The sequence below is a fragment of the Neovison vison genome, chromosome 11, assembly GCF_020171115.1.
Source record: "Neovison vison isolate M4711 chromosome 11, ASM_NN_V1, whole genome shotgun sequence".
Lineage (NCBI taxonomy): Eukaryota > Metazoa > Chordata > Mammalia > Carnivora > Mustelidae > Neogale > Neogale vison.
This window is the reverse complement of record NC_058101.1, coordinates 91,464,125-91,483,495: the sequence shown is the minus strand read 5'-3', so window position 1 is coordinate 91,483,495 and position 19,371 is coordinate 91,464,125. Positions and strand designations below refer to the sequence as shown.

General features: G+C 39.6%; 1 protein-coding gene across 1 annotated transcript in view; it reads right to left on the bottom strand.

The window, feature by feature from the left end:
- Nucleotides 1–19,371, bottom strand: part of PRSS12 (serine protease 12) — an 80,274-nt gene that overhangs the window by 49,702 nt on the left and 11,201 nt on the right. Inside the window, exons 2-4 of the mRNA XM_044224124.1 lie at nt 12,850–12,988; nt 9,243–9,421; nt 4,571–4,721 (exon numbers count right to left, since the gene is read on the bottom strand). Coding sequence (XP_044080059.1) covers nt 4,571–4,721; nt 9,243–9,421; nt 12,850–12,988 — 469 coding nt within the window. The remainder of the gene's footprint in view (nt 1–4,570; nt 4,722–9,242; nt 9,422–12,849; nt 12,989–19,371) is intronic.

Here is a 19,371-nt window from a genome sequence, read left to right as displayed (position 1 = left end):
GAAAGAAACAGGGTTTTGGAGGGTAGGGGGGTGGAGGGATGGGTAATTGGGTGATGAGCATTAAGGAGGGCACCTGATGTGATGAGCACTGGGTGTTACATGCAACTGATGAATTACTGAACTCTACATCTGAAACTAATGATGTTCTGTATGTTGGCTAATTGAAATTAAATAAAAATAAATAAATAAAAGTTTCTACCTGAAACTTCACTGTGTACATGCACATTCTCAAGACAATTTAATAACATCTAGCTGCTTCGTTTCCTGCTCCTAATCTTTCTCCAAGTTCTGAGTTACTCAAATTTGACTATCAAAAATACAGTCATTTCTTTTGTGTTTAGGAAGCTTGCCAGCTACCAAAATCCACAGACACCATTAAAAGATGAAAGCCATGGGGCGCCTGGGTGGCTCAGTAGGTTAAATCCTCTGCCTTCGGCTCTGGTCATGATCCCAGGGTCCTGGGATCGAGCCCCACGTCAGGCTCTCTGCTCAGCAGGGATCCTGCTTCCTCCTCTCTCTGCCTCCCTCTCTGCCTACTTGTAATCCCTGTCTGTCAAATAAATAAATAAAATCTTTAAAAAAAAAAAAAAAAGAAAGCCAACAAAACAGCATCTCACGAAGAAACTGTAACCACCACTCCAGGGAGGCATGATGTCATTTCCCTTTGGAAATTCAACAAACAAATAAAGAGATGAAATCTGCTTAGGAAAAAAAAAAATCATAAATCAAGACAAGCAACAAAATTATGCTGTTATCAACCATGTGCCACTAAAAACTATTTCATCTGAAAGTACTGTACTACTAAATAAGCAAACAAATTATAAAGGAGGAGCAGGTGCAGAATATTTCTTTAATGCAAACTTAGGAGAGAACTATAAAATCAAGTGAAAGAAAGGCAAAAACAAACAATATCAGCTCAGAGCATCAGAGTGCTGACAATAAAAACAAATTTCTACCAAGCTGAATCATTGGTTGTTGCGTAGGCTTGTGGAGGACTTTTGCCGCCTTGTATATCTGCAGGTATTTTTCCTTTCAATTACTTTTCCAAACATGAATTTCCTCATTCAAAAGATAGCAATAAGCTAATGCTCGAGAAAGATGTAAATACTTGGCCTTCACATGTGTTCGACATTAATATAGTCTTCCTGGTGATTCCATCTCTATATCTTTTCTCTGTAATAGACTATTGTTTGTCAACATGGTCCATGTTCAGGGTGCCTGGGTGGCTCAGTGGGTTAAGCCTCTGCCTTTGGCTCATGTCATGATCTCAGGGCCGTGGGATCAAGCCCCACATTGGGCTCTCCTTTCAGCAGGGAGCCTGTTTCCCCCTCTCTCTCTGCCTGCCTCTCTGCCTACTTGTCATCTCTCCCTGTCCAATAAATAAATATTAAAAAAAAAAAAAAGACCTATGTTTAAGAACTGTTTAAGTGAAAGAAATCTTTGGCTCTCAAGAAAGAATTTCACATTACAACAAATTTTTAGAATCACTTCTATAATTATAAATATAATCAATATTCACAGTGTATCTCCAGGATACTCTAAATTTTCTAGGCAAACCTGCGTTTTCCCCTACAGAAATATATTAATATTAAAAAACGCCTTACAGCTTAAGTTTAGAGTAATCCACACAGCAGCTAGTAATGTTAAATACACTATTACTCCACCCTTCAAGTTCTTCACTTGATCTTAGCCAAAAGGTCAAGATGCGATCCACCCTTCAAGTTCTTAATATTTTTGGCAAAGACATAGGTTTCTTAGTAACTAACATGAAAATCAATTAGCACCACATAATTGATCACCAGTAAATATACATATACACACACTAGAATGTTTTAAAAATATGAAATTCATAGATACAGCTAACTAAATGGAAGTTCTGAATAGAGAACTAGTGTTGGATAATCTACCACCAAATACTCAGTTTATTTTGAATGATAAAAACATCTTGCAGGGGTGCCTGGGTGGCTCAGTGGGTTAAAGCCTCTGCCTTCGGCTCAGGTCATGATCCCAGGGTCCTGGGATTGAGCCCACATCGGGCTCTCTGCTTGGCGGGGAGCCTGCTTCCTCCTCTCTCTCTCTCTGCCTGCCTCTCTGCCTACTTGTAATCTCTGCCTGTCAAATAAATAAATTAAATATTTAAAAAAAAAAAAAAACATCTTGCAACTATAATTTGACTGACCTTGAGAGCCAATGTGTACTATATACTTATTAAGTGTGCTAACTGCTCTAGAACCTGGGTTAGACAGTAGTCCCTATATGTCAAGAAATACGTTATAGATGGGGGAAATCGGACAGAGATACTCTGTAACTTTTCTCTCATGAAGAGATACTCTGTAACTTTTCTCATCTCCAGAAATAGGACACAGATCCAGGTTGTTCTGAGTACAGGGCACATGATAACTTTATGCTGTGTTCATTCTAACAGCAACACCCGGAAATTTGAGGAAGATTAGTATTGAAATCGATACCCCCTCAGAATATTTTGAAAATGTAGTCTCAAAATGAGTGCTTAATAAGAATTTTTCTCAAAAGGAACTGGTTGGCCTTATTTCTAACCCACCCAAAGAAAATGATCATAACGGTAACTTCACACCACTAATAATTATAAGCTCCAGGGACACTGGATTTGCCATGCGGGTCCTGTCTTTACCTGAACTCTGAAATAGCCATTAGGTCGCAGAATCAGTTACGGGGGAAATGTAACTTGACAGTGAAGGATCAGGCTAATGCCAGCTTAACCCAGTGCTCAAGTTTAGCCCCATCAGTGGTAAGACCCCAAGACACATCACCTGTGATAAGTCCTGGCCAAAATACCTGCTTTGATCTAATCAGATATTTGGATCTAGCCTCCAATATCAGGAATTACAAGAGCCAGAGGAGTAAACTAAATAACACCAGTAGGAAGAAATGAGACAAATCCAGAAGGAAAGGACATTCTCAAGAACAAACGTCTCTCTCTTCCACAAGTCAGTGTCATGAATAACAAGAGGCTGTTCTAGATTCAAAAGAGACTTCAGGTACACAACATCCAGATGCACTGCATGATCCTGGACTAAATCCTGCTTAAGACAGTCCATCTGCCAAGGACACTGTGGGGGCCACTACAAGAAACTCACTGTGTTAGTGTATTAGAAAATGTTAAGAATGATCACCCATGAGGCACCTCGGTGGCTCATTCAATTAAGCATCTGATTTCTGCGCAGGTCATGATCTCGAGGTTGTGATATCCAGCTCCAAGTAGGACTCCACACTGGATGTGACATCTGTTTAAGATTCTCTTTCTTTCCCACTGCCCCTCCCCTACCACTTGCACATACACACACATACACACACTCTCTCTCTAAAAAAAAGTGGTAATTACCAATGATATTGGTTGTGATAATGTTAATTTGGCCCGGTAGCACCTTGCTCTTATTTTTAAGAGACACATACTGAAGTATTTAGAGATAGAATGTTAAAATGTCAATATTTTATGTTAAATTGCTTCATTATAAATACAGAGTTTTGAAAGGGGGAGCAGTTGCAAAAACAATCACAAAACAAATAAGTATAAATGGTGTAAGGTTCAAAAATCATGCTTCAGTGTCAAGGATTATGCTTAATTGAAAAGAAAGTGATCCCTGAACAGTAAGCTTTGATCTAAAGAGGCCAACCCATCACCACCACCTGCAAAAAGCTAAAGGAAGAAATTTACAAATTTAAAGTAAAACATCAACTTCGAAAAGAGCCCCTAATTTTATCTCGTTTTTTTAAGATTTATGTATCTATTTTATAGAGAGAGTGTCGGGCCAGAGGGGGGAGGGGCAGAGAGAGGAGGAATCTCAAACAGACTCCACACTTAGCACAAGGCCCACGGAGGGGCTTCATCTCACAACCCTGAGATCATGACCTGAGCCAAAATCAGGAGTTGGACATTCAACCAACCAAGCCAGCCAGGCACGCCAATCTCCTAATATGATTTTAGAGAAACTTTTAGGCGTGTTATACCAATGTTCAGAATCACTAAAGAAAGGGATTAAAGACTAAAATTACAGCATACTATTCCAAAATAGGACTTAGGACAGCATGAAATGTTCATTTTCATACCGCTGTTTTTATTACACATGCTTCATTTCCACATCCTACGTGGGATTTATTTCCTTTGCACATTAATAAACATCTTCTCTTCTAAGCACATACCTAACAAATCAGAAAGCAAAGTCAAAAGTTGAGATAATACTTGGAGGCAGAAGCTGAACTTCAGTTAAACCCTAAGAGCAGATGACTTCAATTAGTCTTTGCTACTGACAGTGCTGGTGATTACCTGGGAATAATATAAATGCAAATAACGAAAAGAAGTAAAAGGGTGACATTCTCAGAGATATAAAAGCAATTGAATCCAGATACAAACAGGCTAGACCTCTAGGTACACAAAAATTCTCTTCGGGGAGCCTACAACTTAGCACAAAGATGGCAAGGTGGCTTTTTCTATTTGTTTAAGGAACTGGACAATTTAAACACACAGCCACCTGCCTCTGCGTGTGGGAAGAAGAGATTCCAAAATTTAAACGAAGTAAGAATAAAAACAAACCTCAGGCCCAGCTGCCTGCAGATCACCTCTGCGTCTGCTTCATCCCACTGGTCATCACAGACGGTCCCCCAATGACCAGCATGGTAGACTTCCACTCGGCCTTCCCGCGCGCTGCTCCCACCCACGAGGCGTATGGCGGGGAACGTCGGGCCTGTGCCGGGTGAAATCAGAAACAAATTATACCTATACATTGGAACTGAATGATGAGATTAGATATATTCTATTTATCTGCCATTCTCAATAATTGAGTCATATTTATTAAACCACCTCAGGGATTTGCACGTACACGCACACACATCTAGTATGTATTACAGCATTCTTAACCAATTAAAATACTCCAAATTGGGGGTGCCTCGCTGGCTCAGTCAGTAGAGCATGCAACTCTTGATCTCCGGGTTGTGAGTAGTCAGAGCCTTACGTTGGGGGTAGAGTTTACTTAATAATAAAAAAAAAGTTTTCAATAAAAATTATTTCAAAAAATACTCCAAATTGAATTACGTCCATACAAATAGCTCCTAAGAGAAAGTAGTCCAAATTCACTTTTCCTCCAACAACCTCAGAAGCCAGAAAAGACACACTCAAAACTATAGTTTATTGGAAACGCATTTGATTTTATGGTATCGTAGTGGGGACACTAATTTTTTTATGCACAGTAACTTGAGCATTACCAACATGTAATTTTTAAAAACGGCACTTATGTCTGTAACATCCTTGTCTTCGGTACAGAAATATTTCTGTATTTGTAGAAATCAAGTTAACATCTAACTCATTATACAAAGTAGTGAATATCATGGCCAATACCTACAAAAAACAAGATTGGAGAATTCACTTGGGTATGAATCGTCTCATATTCATTTTCTAAGAACTACCAAAGGCTTCCCGTTGCAAACTCCTTATTACGGTCCACAGTGCCCTGAACTAGCCCTTGTCAGTGTCCTGAACATCCCTCTCTACACCTGGCCTCCTTCACCGGGCTATACCTACGACGCCGTCTTCCTTCTGTCCTTAAACACTCAAGGTTGTTTCCACCATAGGGTTTGTACGCTTCCGGTTCCTTCTACTTGAAAAGTGTTCCCGCAGGTCTTCCCCGGGCTTCATCACTGTCATCGTTCAGTTCTCAACCCTGAATTGCCCTTTGTTTAAGAGGCCTCCCCTGGTCTTCCTAACCAACACAGCACATAAAGTTACTTTCTACTACATTGCCTTCCAAATATTTATTTTATCTAAGACTGTCATTGATTCATTGATTTCCACATTGTCTATCTCCTAACAGCTAGAACTCAGGACAGAGACCGTGCCTTTCTCTTTCACCTGTGTATCTTAGGTATCCAGCATACAGAAGGCATGTAATAGATATTTGTTGACTGACTGGACTGATAAGTGACAGCCAGAAGCCTAGAAAGAATATTCCAAACAAGAAAAAATACTTAGTAATATTCATTCACTCAATTCTGTTTAATAGATACTAGGCACCACAAGGGCATTTATTTATTTATTTATTTTAAGATTTTTTTATTTATTTGACAGAGATCACAAGTAGGCAGAGAGGCAAGCAGAGAGAGAGAGAGAGAGAGAGGGAGGAGGAAGCAGGCTCCCTGCCTAGCAGAGAGCCCGATGCGGGACTCGATCCCAGGACCCTGAGATCATGACCCGAGCTGAAGGCAGAGGCTTAACCCACTGAGCCACCCAGGCAGCACCACAGAGGCATTTAAAGGAGCACTAGACAGACCCTATCATCAGGAAGTTTGCCACCTAAGGACATGGTCAAAATGAGCACAGAGAAGATCATCAAGACCCTGCGGGGGCTCAGAAGCAAGGGAGCTTGCTTACCATTGGAGGTAGCCTGGAATCCCTTCTGAAGGAGCTGGTATCTGAAGAGGGGCAAGGTGGACGGATGGGATTTCAGAAGTCAGAGATAAGGTAAGTGCAGTTCAGCAAAATGAACAGTACGAGCAAATGTACAGAAGCACAAAGTTGAATGTGTTTGGAAAATAGCAAGACAGTGTAATTTTTCTGGAATAAAGGATGTAATAGGGTAAAAGTTTCAGAACAGGCTGGGCCCCTATTCAGAAATTTAATTGCAGCTTTTGCCAAATGCTAACCATTTATCCACATGAAATATGCTTCTAATTACCCCACAGTGTAAGCAGTTGTCAGTAAATGGTATTGGGATATTCATATTTATATTCAAACATCATACCTGAATTTTGAATCAGAAATTCAGGTTAGTGAATATTTACATACACTCATATGCTGATCTTCATAATTTAGCTTATTTACATAAGTCAACTAGTATTTACAATTTGTAAAAAGGATAAAGATAGTTTTAATAAACATAAGTGTTCTCAGCATTATATATTAGCTTCTAATAATTAACTGATGCTGAGTGGTCTAAAAAACATATTTTCATGTTAGGTTTATTTTTTCCTTTAAAAAGCTTGGAAAATATAGAAACAATGGGAAAATGTATTAGTTTCTTAAATTATTATATTCTCCCCTGCCTCTCTTCCCCCTCCCACTATGGTAAGATTAGAGAAAACAGAAAAAAAAATTTTTTTTAAGACTTTATTTTTTGACACATGGAGAGAGAGAGAGAGCACAAACAGGGGGAGCTACAGAGGGAGAAGGAGAAGCAGGCTCCCCACTGAGCAGGGAGCTCAATCCCAGGGATCATGACCTGAGCCAAAGGAAGACACTTTTTTTTTTTAAGATTTAATTTATTTTTTTTGACAGAGAGAGATCACAAGTAGGCAGAGAGGCAGGCAGAGGGAGGGAGGGAAGCAGGCTCCCCACTGAGCAGAGAGCCCGATGTAGGGCTCGATCCCAGGACCCTGGGACCATGACCTGAGCCGAAGGCAGAGGCTTTAACCCACTGAGCCACCCAGGCGCCCCCAAAGGCAGATATTTAACCAACTTCTGAACCACTCATGTGCCGTGGAAAACAAAAATTTTTAAGAGGAAATTTAAAATCACCTACAACCCAGAATTCTATGGCCTACTACCTTATATTTTTTAGTGTCATGTTTTATTTTAAAATATGTGGGCTTTTTCTGGCTGTATAAGTAATTGTGAAAACACAGAAAATTTCAAAGACAAAATTTCATCAACATCCCACATCTTCCCAACAAGCACACAAAAAAATCATTTGAAAGAGCATTTGGTGAGGTAGTTGACTCATGGCTAACTTATGGATAAATAAAACTCCCAGACATGTTCATTTAAATTACTATTTCCTATATCTAGTACTGCTACACAATTTCCTACTTTTTAAGTGTTGGAAAAATAACAAGTACTAGATGACAGGGCACTAAATGTAATTTCCAAACTAAAAAAATGTATTAAAAATCTATTACTATGCCTTAAAGTAAGTAGACTCAGTGTTTGCTGATCTAAGCTGTTTCCTTTCACTTTCTCACTTGGTCTTTTTTCTCTCTCACTTTTATCTCATCTCAACCTCTCACATTTTCATATATGCTTATGAATGACCTTAAATTTATCTTCACAACTGGAGTATAAACAGGTGAATAGATGATGAGAGCAAAAGGAATTTTTTAAGTGGAAAGATAATCCTGAAAGAAAATAATTATTGTTTTCAAGATTTTATTTACTTCAGTACTTTAAAAATGTCAAACATTTTACCCAACAGGTGGAGCATGAGTACAAGCAATAATGTACAAAAAGTAATGCACTGTTGAACCCAAATCACATCATCCTTGAAGCAGCAATGCATAAACATCTACCTCCCAAAGTAGCATTACCCAAAAGTGGAGAATCAAAGGAAGAAGAGGAAAAATTTCCAAAACATCAAAATTTAACATGCATTTGGCCCACTCAAAAAAGAACAATGGTTCTTAAAGCACATACCTGCACCCTATATTCCAGTTGGTTCTTCCAGCCAATTCACAGCAATTACTCTAAATTGAGGCTCTGTGTGTTTTGTGGTGAGAGAGTTTCCATTCCTCTCCTGATTCTTACGCTCCAGCAGAAACCAATGCCCTGGGCTGGCTGCTAGCTTTTTAAGACCTGGAATATCTGACCACACTGCCATCTCCAAGAATGCGAAAAGGGATGCTGTGACAGGGTGCTAGTTTCAGGTTCTGGTCACACATTAAAATACACCATGCTTTCCAGAAAACCCATCAGCTATCATGAAAAGCAGCTGTTCCCTCCTTCATGTATGTTCATATGACCATATGCATATATGTGTGCTAAACCATGGTCATCATCTCATGATTAGCATATAGTGCTTGGAAGGAGCCTTTATCCGAGGCAGTTAACCATATTATGGAATGTGCTATTGACAACTCAAAGGAGAACGCTGGTACCACGGTTATAATCTATCCTATAAAGTGAAAATATTTTGTTGTAGTTGTTGGGTTCCAAGATGATTTTCCATCTTAATTCTATCATGACCTTCCATTAGCAAAATAAACGTTTCATGTATAATATGCAATATTTCTGTAAGCAAATTAGATAAAATAGAAAACACGTTGAGTGAGATATCATTTGAAAGTCAAAAGGAATTCAGAATGTTAGATGCACTCTTATTGAAGACTATTTGACTACATAATACGATGATTCAGGCTTATGTCTGTATTTAAACTCTTTGAAGACAATTTTATCATCTGGAATCTTGCTGAAAACACAATGAAAGTAAAAAAGAGTTTTTTACCCTGGGAAAAGCTACATGTGACAGCAGCTGCCATCTTCTGAGGACACGCCCCACCCTGCCAGATGTCTTTTTCACAAAGCAGTATATTTTCTTCATCTCCTCGGCAACGGACATTGCTCCAATAAATGGGAATAAGGCCCAGTCCAGAAAATGGGGTTTGTTTTGCAACTCCTTTTCGCCTGGAAACACAATGATCGAGGTTAGGTTTATCGAACATAGGTGAAATTTTTTGTGAAAGTATTTAGATTTTTTTAAAGTGGAAGAAATCAATAAAGATAGATTTGGGAGGAAAAAAAAAGATAGATGTGGGAGGAAAAAAAAACATAATGGATTACATAAGTTTCAAGGAAATCAAAATGTCAGATCAGAACTTGCAATGATTACCTATGGCAATCTTTTTAATCATCTTAAATAATGGTATGCATGTGCCTTTCCTACCTACAGCTGATTTTGGGGGAAAATACGTATATGTGGGCAAATACTACAGATTTTAAAAAGAAGCCTGGTGGTTTTGTGGAAGAAGTGTGTCATGTGGCTCAGTGAGACATCGATTCTAGTCTGGACTCGGCTGCAAATTGCCCTAAGCTGTGAGTTTCTATAAGCTCTGCCTTCTAAAAAGAGGGCTGGTCTGGATGCATGACAATTTTCCTACTCCAACATTTTAGGCTAGCATTTTCTTTCTTTTCTTTCTTTCTTTTTTTTTTTTTCCTTTTTAAAGATTTTAGTTATTTATTTGAGAGAGACGGGGAGAGAGAGCAAAGCAGGGGGCGGGGCAGAGGGAGAAGCAGACTTCCCAATGAACAGGGAGCATGACTCAGGGCTCAATCTCCGGACCCTGAGATCATGACCTGAGTCTGAGTTCAAGAGTCAGGCGCTTAACTGACTGAGCTGCCCAGGCACCCCTAGGCTAGCGTTTTCAAAATGATTACTACTACACATAAGTAAGATAATCACAGGAGAGGCAATCCATTCACAAAATTTTTAAAACCTTATATATAGTATTTGGTTGCAAGACTTTGCAATCAATTAATGAAATGGTAACATGCAGATGGGCTCTGCTTTTAGCTTCTCTAATCTACATATTTTATAAGTAACCTCTGATATGTATGAGTTGATATTAAATTTTAAAAAGATAAAGGCTTATCTAATTAACATAGTAATCTCTAGAATTATTTCCATACAGTAGCTTCTACCATCAACCAAACAGTAAACATTTCAGGTATATCAAAATATGAACATGGGGACGCCTGGGTGGCGCAGTTGGTTGGACGACTGCCTTCAGCTCAGGGCGTGATCCTGGAGTCCCGGGATCGAGTCCCACATCAGGCTCCCAGCTCCATGGGGAGTCTGCTTCGCTCTCTGACCTTCTCCTCCCTTGTGCTCTCTCTCACTGTCTCTCTCTCTCAAATAAATAAAATAAAATCTTTATTAAAAAAAAAATATGAACATGTCTTAACAACAATAATTCTGAGATGTTCTGATCTAATTATATTTTTTTAATGGACTACTAAAAAATAAAAATAAATAAATAAAAATGGACTACTAAGGGGTGCCTGGCTGGCTCAGTCAGAGAGCATGGGACTCTTGATCTCTGGATCAGGAGTTTCAGACCCATGTTGGGTGTAGAGATTACTTAAAAAAAAAAAGAAAAGGAACAACTAAGATGATAAAAGTAATCAGATCAGTGTATCTGAAGTTCTATTTGCAGAATGATAGTTTATATTTCTTCATCAACCAAAAGACTAGTAACTATATAGAAGTTCACATTTCCACTATAGTGTGTTGGTTTTTTACATCACTCCCACAGGAAATCATATTGTTTCCTGATTTTCAGGGTTAATAAAAGCACATATACATGTGTATTTTAAGGAAGACACTGACACCAGTCTACAAATCTGTTACATATTGAGGCCCTCAAAATAAAAAGCCTCAGGTCAACATGCTCTGTGTCCTGTCCATCTGCCAACCACTATTTGCCAGATAAAATATTCATCGATCAAATCAATAATTAACATTCCCAAACACCATAACACTTTATAGGCTGCATAGCCTTATTCCTTCTTTCATCCTGACTTATACCAACACCCATTTTTTAAAAATTGTTAATTAATTAAGTACATTAAGCCTACTTGCTGCTCTAACAGCAGCAAAATCTGAACAAAACTAAAGCCTTCAGGAGGGTTTGTCTTTATTAAATATTCACTGCCCACCTTCCTAACGGGAAGACAGGAGGAAGTGGACAAATTAAAATTCTTACTGACCTGACTGCAGTTGATCGTTTCTATCCTCCTATTAAATATTACCGCTCAGGGCGCCTGGGTGGCTCAGTGGGTTAAGCCGCTGCCTTCGGCTCAGGTCATGATCTCAGGGTCCTGGGATCGAGGCCCGCATCGGGCTCTCTGCTCAGCAGGGAGCCTGCTTCCCTCTCTCTCTCTGCCTGCCTCTCTGCCTACTTGTGATCTCTCTCTGTCAAGTAAATAAATAAAATCTTTAAAAAAAAAAAAAAAATATATATATATATATATATATATATTACCGCTCACTGATTATTAATCCAAAATACTCGTAAACTGCAAAACTTTCTTCAGTCTTTTGGACTTGCCTGTTCATGACAAGATAGTCTCCATGCTTTCTAAAGATCTCTAGTGAGAAAGGCCAAGAAAAACATCTGGCAAGTGTATTTACAAAAAAATAAAATAAAATAAATGAGATACAAAAACAGAATAAGAACCACAAAAGCAAAACCTTTCATTCCAAAATGGAGCCTTCCGCTCCGGAGGAAGCCCCCGGGCACGTGGCGTAAAGGTGCCCGGGCAGGTGGCAGGTAGCGAGCACCGACGGCGTCCAGAGAGCGCTGAGAGCCGGGGCCGCTGCAGGCACTGCAGGCGCGGACAGAGGCCGCCCCCTCTAGCAGGACCTCCTGGGCACAGAAACCCTAGGCCTGGACACCACACCCTTCCCACCTCAGAAGGAGAGCGCGGGTGGACTTCCGCCTCCTTCCCCCACAGAAAGATGGAAGCTGGGGCGCCTGCGTGGCTCAGTGGGTTAAGCCTCTGCCTTCGGCTCTGGTCATGATCCTGGGCTCCTGGGATCGAGCCCCAGCATCTAGCCCCAGCATCGAGCCCCAGCATCGAGCCCCAGCATCGAGCTTTCTGCTCCGCGGGGAGCCTGCTTCCCCCACTTTCTCTCTGCCTGCCTCTCTGCCTACTTGTAAACTCTGTCTGTCAAATAAAATCTTTAAAAAAAAAGAGAGAGAGAGAGATGGAAGCTGTGGACGGCTACAAGTAGCCAGTGAAATGCAGGTGATGCTACTGGGAAATGACAATCCTCAGAATCATGTTCCTGACTTCCCAGGGCTAAGGGATGATTTTTAAATACATAGACCAAAGGATGCTTTTAACGTCTGACCACTCGGCATTTGCTTATTTCCCAGTTAGTATTCCTCCCCCCATAGGGCCCTTTCTTTATAACTCTAGGGAAAAGTGACAATGAGGGAAATGAGACCAAAGGAAGGAAAACATGCATCATCTTTCCATGGCAGTGATGGGTGCCCTCCATTACTCTCCCACATCAGCAGCTTGATGTGGGCAAGGCTACGAGAACTCACCCCAGCTGCAGCTGGTGACAAATGACGGAGGCGTCAGAATCATCCCAGTGGCTGCCACAGACTGTGCCCCAAGTTCCATTTGCATATATTTCCACGGTGCCTTCAAACTCATGTTTGCCACCTCGAAGCCGCACTGACCCTGAAGTAGAAAAGAATCCCAAAACCCTTTAATAGCAAATAAACATTTGAACATACTGAGGCCATCCTCAGTTAACATTTTTCCACATAAGCAGATCCAGCCAGAACAATTTGGCCTCCAGGTTCACAGCCCTGGTTCTTTGTTTAAATGAGGATTTCACAGATTCAATTCTATTTTATTTTATTTATGTTTTTGGTAGTTAACATCATAGTGTTAATAGTAATTATGCTTTCTTTTTTAGTTAAGCAAACAGAAAGTCCAATTATATTTTAAAAAGAGAAAAGCAGAAGAGTATGACTAATGTCTGATATTACATCCCAAATATTAGATGACATCACATATAAAATTCTTATCATGTATGTATCACCTTCCACTTCACCTGAGGTCAGAGATAAGAAGCACAGAAATGAAATTCAGTGCTCTACTTATAAATTAGCTGTTACTGTGTTATATATTCCTTCCATCTGATTTATTCACCACAAAAGAACAAAATGCTTTTTCCCTTTTTAACCTCAAGCAGTAGTCATGAAATTCTAAATATTATGCCTATAATTTCAAAAAGGTGTTGGTGTTGATGACATTGCCTAATATCAGTCTTAGGAAAATTCCCACCAGGCAGAATCGTTTGGTTTAATTGAGGGTCCCTGGAAATTCCCCTCCCCTTACATACTATCCTCACTTAGCTGCTCCAGAGTCCATGATTTGAGTCACTCAGTCTTGAAAAGAGTCAAAAGTAAAATGCAAGCACCCCAGTAAAAATAACATCCCTCAAGTGCAGACAGATTGAGGCCCTACATTTCTCTTCTTATTATAATGCTCTGGTTTTTGAAGTGGCTACTGGGAGACCACAAGTGGGACTTTTAAGCAGAGACCGAAGCAAACTCGGACAGCTGAAGAATTTCACAAAACGCTGTTTAAAGCCACTTATGATGACCTTCATTTCATAGGTAAAGAAATTAAGAAAGTAAGTTCTACCAAAAAATTCTGTCAAATTTTGCATATTTCAAACTTATTTCAAAGTATGGCTTTAAAATAATTTTCCAAAATATTAGATTCACAAATTACCCATTCATTTCACTTGCACTGGCCTAGGCACCCATTATTTTCCAAGTCATCATCATTTAAAAATGTAACTGTTTAAGAAACACATATTGTTTGTCTCATGACAAGTACAAAGTGTCATTTAATTCAAAGAAAAGAATAATAAATGGAGGCAAAACATTACACTGCCAAATCCTGATTATTCATGAGAAAGCACGGACATGGATCATTCACATGGCAGATAAATCTCTAAATCATCATTAATACTTTCCAAACCTCTTCAATTCAGACTAAGCAAGAGGAAGCCCTGTTAGCTAAAGGAAAAGCATGAACTGCAAAAAAAAAAAAAAATTTAAGATTTTATTTATCTATTTTACAGAGAGAGAAAGAGCACAAGCGGGGGGAGCAGTAGAGGGAGAGGGAGAAATAGGCTCTCCCCTGAGCAAAGCCTGACACGGGGCTTCATCCCAGGACCCTGGGATCTGAGCCAAACACAGAAGCCCAACTGACTGAGCCACCCAAGCATCCCTGCAAAACAATTTTTTTTAAGATTTTATTTATCTATTTGACAGAGAGAGAGAGAGAGATCACAAGTAAGCAGAGTGGCAGGCAAAGGGAGAAAGAGAAGCGGGCTCTCTGCTAAACAGGGAGCCCGATGCAGGTCTCGATCCCAGGACCCTAGAATCAGGACTGGCCCAGAGACAGCCGCTTAACCAATGAGCCACCCAGGTGCCCCACCTGCAGAACATTTTTAAAGAAACAGGTCTGAAGAGTTTAACTGAACTTTAATGACCTTTTTAACCACAAAATCTCTTCTATAGAGACCTACATAATATCCTGCACATCGCAAATACCAGAATTTTATTTCAACTCAAAAAATTCATTAGCTCACCTCAAACAAACATTACTTGAAATGATATTTAAATTAATCTATTATCTCTTTATTAACCTCCTTCTCCAAATTACTCATGTCAAGTGTTGGAAGAAAGTTCTGGTAATGAAAACAAACTAGAACACTACTTACGCATGATTTTTAAAAAATCATAATAAAATACAAATACTGCCTACATCACCAAAAAGCTATCAAGAAGAAATGATGTGTGCACAGTATGTAAATGATAAAGGCATTTGGAGATAAGACTCAGAAAACTCTGCATGAAGTATAATTACTACCCGTGCATCATGATAATGACAAAGACAGAGCTGGAAATAGCTTCCAGGTGAACTATCACTTCTACCATCTTTTCTCAGATTCTCCAAACATGCTATGAAAGCCTGGATTCATTTAGCTGTATGGCAAGAAATGTGGAGTGCTCATCCAATTTTCCTTTAACAAGTGAATACAAATATTTACAATTCTGGAAAGTCAATTTGCAAGTCAATGACTAATGAATTCTCTGTCAGAATCCATTCCCATCACCAACTTCCCCAGCTCCCAGACCCTCCTCATTTATCTCCACCCTCACCCAGTTTATCCTTCTCCTAAGGTCATAAAAATTTCTAACATATTCTGACAAATTATCTACTTTGGACTCAGGGTGAGTAGTTCTTAATGGAAGATAATTCTATATAGTGCATAATTCTTCAAATAATTATTTGAAAGAGCACTTTAAAAAATATCAGAACATGCTCCAAAATAATAAAAGTTTGAATGCGCAATTTAGATTACATTTAAGATAAGTAGCAGTTTTTATTTGGTTTTGGTTTTACTTTGCTCTTGTTACGTTTATTTTCTTAGAATGGCTAAGATGGTCAAAATCTCAAAAACCCTAACTCATTTCTCTCAATTTATATGAAGAAGATTTTGGACCAAATCAACTGCCATGACCACCTATTTCCTAGTTTCCTACCCTTCCTACTGTTCCTCTGTCTCCATGTTATCTCCTAGACTCCTGTCCTTGCTACCGTCCCATCTCTGAACCCTAGCAAAGACCCTGCAATGTCTTTTTCATGTCTATGCATTCATGTTCTTTGCATAATGTACTTTATGCATTATGTCATGTGGCTTTCACCATTCTGATGAGGGAGCAGGAGGCTGGCTGAGGACAGAGTAGAAGCTGGCGCCTTGCACCCCCTCTTCACCCGCTCCCCTCCATATGTGTAGCATTCCTCAGGCACCCCTGACTGCCATAAAACGATAAATAGTTAACTTGCAGGGATCGCGATCCTGCAGAACAGGAATCTCCCTTGCTCTACAGGTATCCTAGAGATCTAAACAGGGAGGTTACCTTATCAATAGCACAAATTTCCAGAGGCAGATAACTCTCATGTCCTGAAGCCCTAATGTCCCCCTCCCCACCATAAACTGGAGGAGACTGAGGTAGAAGGGAATGTGAATGACAGCAGGGTCATAATACCCCACTAAGAATCTCCCAACTATCTTGATGTTAATGCCTGACCTAAAAATGACATTGATCAAGCCATAAGGGCAAGGACTCCCCCCCCCCCCGCACCTTGTAGGCCCACCTTAGCACGTGAGAGCTCTGTCGAAATCTCCCATCCCTTCACCACCTCCCCCCAACCGCAAGGTATATAACACGCCTACCCTAACAACTCGGGGCGGCCGCATCTCTGCCTGCCCACGGGTCCTGTCCCCGTGCTCTAATAAACCGCCTTTTTGCACCAGAGACGTCTTAAGAATTCTTTCTTTAGCCGTCGGCTCCGAACCTCACCCCACCGAACCTCATCTAGGTTCGAGAACTTCATCAATTCTATGTGAAATATTCTATCTGAAATATTGCAACTAATCAATGAAACATTTTATGGGAAGAAATAGCCAGAGAGGAAGGTAAGACAACTTGAAGAGGTTTTAACCTCTTCATTGCAAACAGGAGAGAAATGACTACTTTCCAGTGATCTACATTTGAGGCTGACCCCCCAACGGAGGAGTCCCACGGGCTGTATAAATTTGTAGAAACACTATACATTCGCACAAATTTAGAGGTACACAATTGCAAAGTGAAGGGAGGGAAATATCCTTAACTCAACTAAAAAAAAAAAACAGTGAAACAATGAAGCACTCCACAAAAGTCAAAGCCCAGTAAACTCATTTACATTGCTAAAGTAATATAAAGCTCTTTTATTATTAAAAATTGATCCCTCTTCCTTCCCTCACACTCCTACTCCAGCGAAGCACTTTGCAATGCTCCTCACAGTGTCAGCTAATGTCTCTGGAACACATGGGCTGCCCTGGCTTAAAGTTTCTCAAGTGCCAGTCTGATGGAAATTATTCTATTCTAAATGTTTCTATTTTTAAAATGTGTTAATAATAAAAATTTAAAATTTGAAGTCTCAAATAGAGGTTTCAGGACAACTAAAACAGGCATTACAATATTACAAAACAAAACTTTCCGGAAGAATGTCTGGAACTGTAAAGCTATGTGTGATATCATGTCATGGAGAGGACTGCCCAGAGTTCTTGAAAGAGATTGTCGCCCACCCCCCCCCCCAAACACCAAAAAAAGTCAACTGTCTGTTGGATAATTACAATTACCTAAAAGCAAAAATGTGTCAATGTGCAATAATGTTCAGTGTTCTACCACCTTAATTCCCTGCCCAAACTGTTGAACTTATTGCCATATTAGTTTTCTATTCTTTTTCTTCTTTGTAGTTATAACTCTAGTTTTATAAAAGAAAGGAACATAAAAGATGTATGTTACTTGGGCGCCTGGGTGGCTCAGTGGGTTAAAGCCTCTGCCTTCAGCTCAGGTCAGGATCTCAGGGTTCTGGGATTGAGCCCCACAGCAGGCTCTCTGCTCAGCAGGGAGCCTGCTTCCCTCTTTCTCTCTCTCTCTGCCTGCCTCTCTGCCTACTTGTGATCTCTGTCAAATAAATAAATAAAGTATTTTAAAAAAAAAAAAAGATGTATGTTACTCAAACTAGCTTTAAGGGCAATTTTGCTAAAAAACAGGAATTCCCTGTTGCCTAGTTGGCTCCATCAGCACAGCATGTGACTCTTGATCTCAGGGTCATGAGTATGAATCCCATGTGTGGCGGATGATTTACTTAAAATTAAAAAAAATTAAAGAAACAAAAACAAAAAACAGGAATTCCCGAAATGAAAAGACATTAAAAAAGGACTCCCTTTAACCATTTTATCAGTCTCAGTGGAAACAAAGAAATCGTCCAGAAAAATTCCTTTCATAAGTCTCATTAGTTTATCAGTTTGTAAGCCTATTACGATATGAATTCTAGTCCTCCTGCCACCAAAATGTTGAAGTGCTAACCCCCACTACCTATACATCTGATCTTATTTGAAAACAAGGTCTTTGCAGATGACCAAGTTAACATGAAGTCATTAGGGTGGGCTCTAATCCAGTATGACTATGTTCCTATAAAAAGGAGAAATTTAGACGCAGAGACCTACACAGAGGGAGAACAGCATCTGAGGATCAGGGTTACATCCCACAAGCCTTGGAATTATCCGAAGCTAAGAGATCCCACGGACAGATCTTTCCCTGATGTCTTCAGAGGAAGGGCTGCCCTGCTGATACCTTGACCATGGACTTTCAGCCTCCAGAACTGTGAACCTCTGTGTTTCTGTTGTTGAAGCTGCTCAGTTGCAGTACTTGTTCCAGCAGCCCTAGCAAACTCATCGAGCCGTGATAGCATTCCTCCCCTCCTTGGACAGCTAGCGAAACCATCCTTTTCATACTCTATACTTCAAGGAGACCTAAAAGAAATACTAGGTAAGGAATTAGGTGAGTCAGCTGTCGTTGTTCTGTGAATCCCGCTCATTCCAAAATAAACCAAATGAAAAGCTACGCCTATTTCGTTAACTAACATGTACTTATAGAATAGCAGTCACTTGTTTGAAAGAAATACCAGCAAAAGGGAAGCAGTAGTGTCTTCTGAACAGATTGAATTATATATTTTTTAAATCTTTTAAAATCACAATTTGATAAATGAGTGAAATAAAATTACAGTTACCATACAAATCCTTTCTCATCTATTACTGATTTTCACAGAAGCACAAAATAATTAATTTTAGTCATTGATATTGTTCTGATGGAACCAGAAAGAATGAATGCTGGTGACATCAAGCTATTGTTGAGATCGCGGACAAAATATATACTTAAAAGCTGAAAGTGAGAGAAAAATTCCAATGTGTGAACTATTCTGAAGAAAAATGCCCATTACATGTTGGACAATTTAGTACACGTATTCCACACATGAACTAAACATAATCCTATGTCTTATACCAAATGCAACACTGGGAAAATACACTAAATGAGCATGTCCTATCTAAATTATGAAATATAGAAAAAATTCTCATTGCGTAAAAACAACTGAACTGGGAGGTTGTTAGTTGAATTTTTCAAGTTCAGTACATGAGGCTGCTT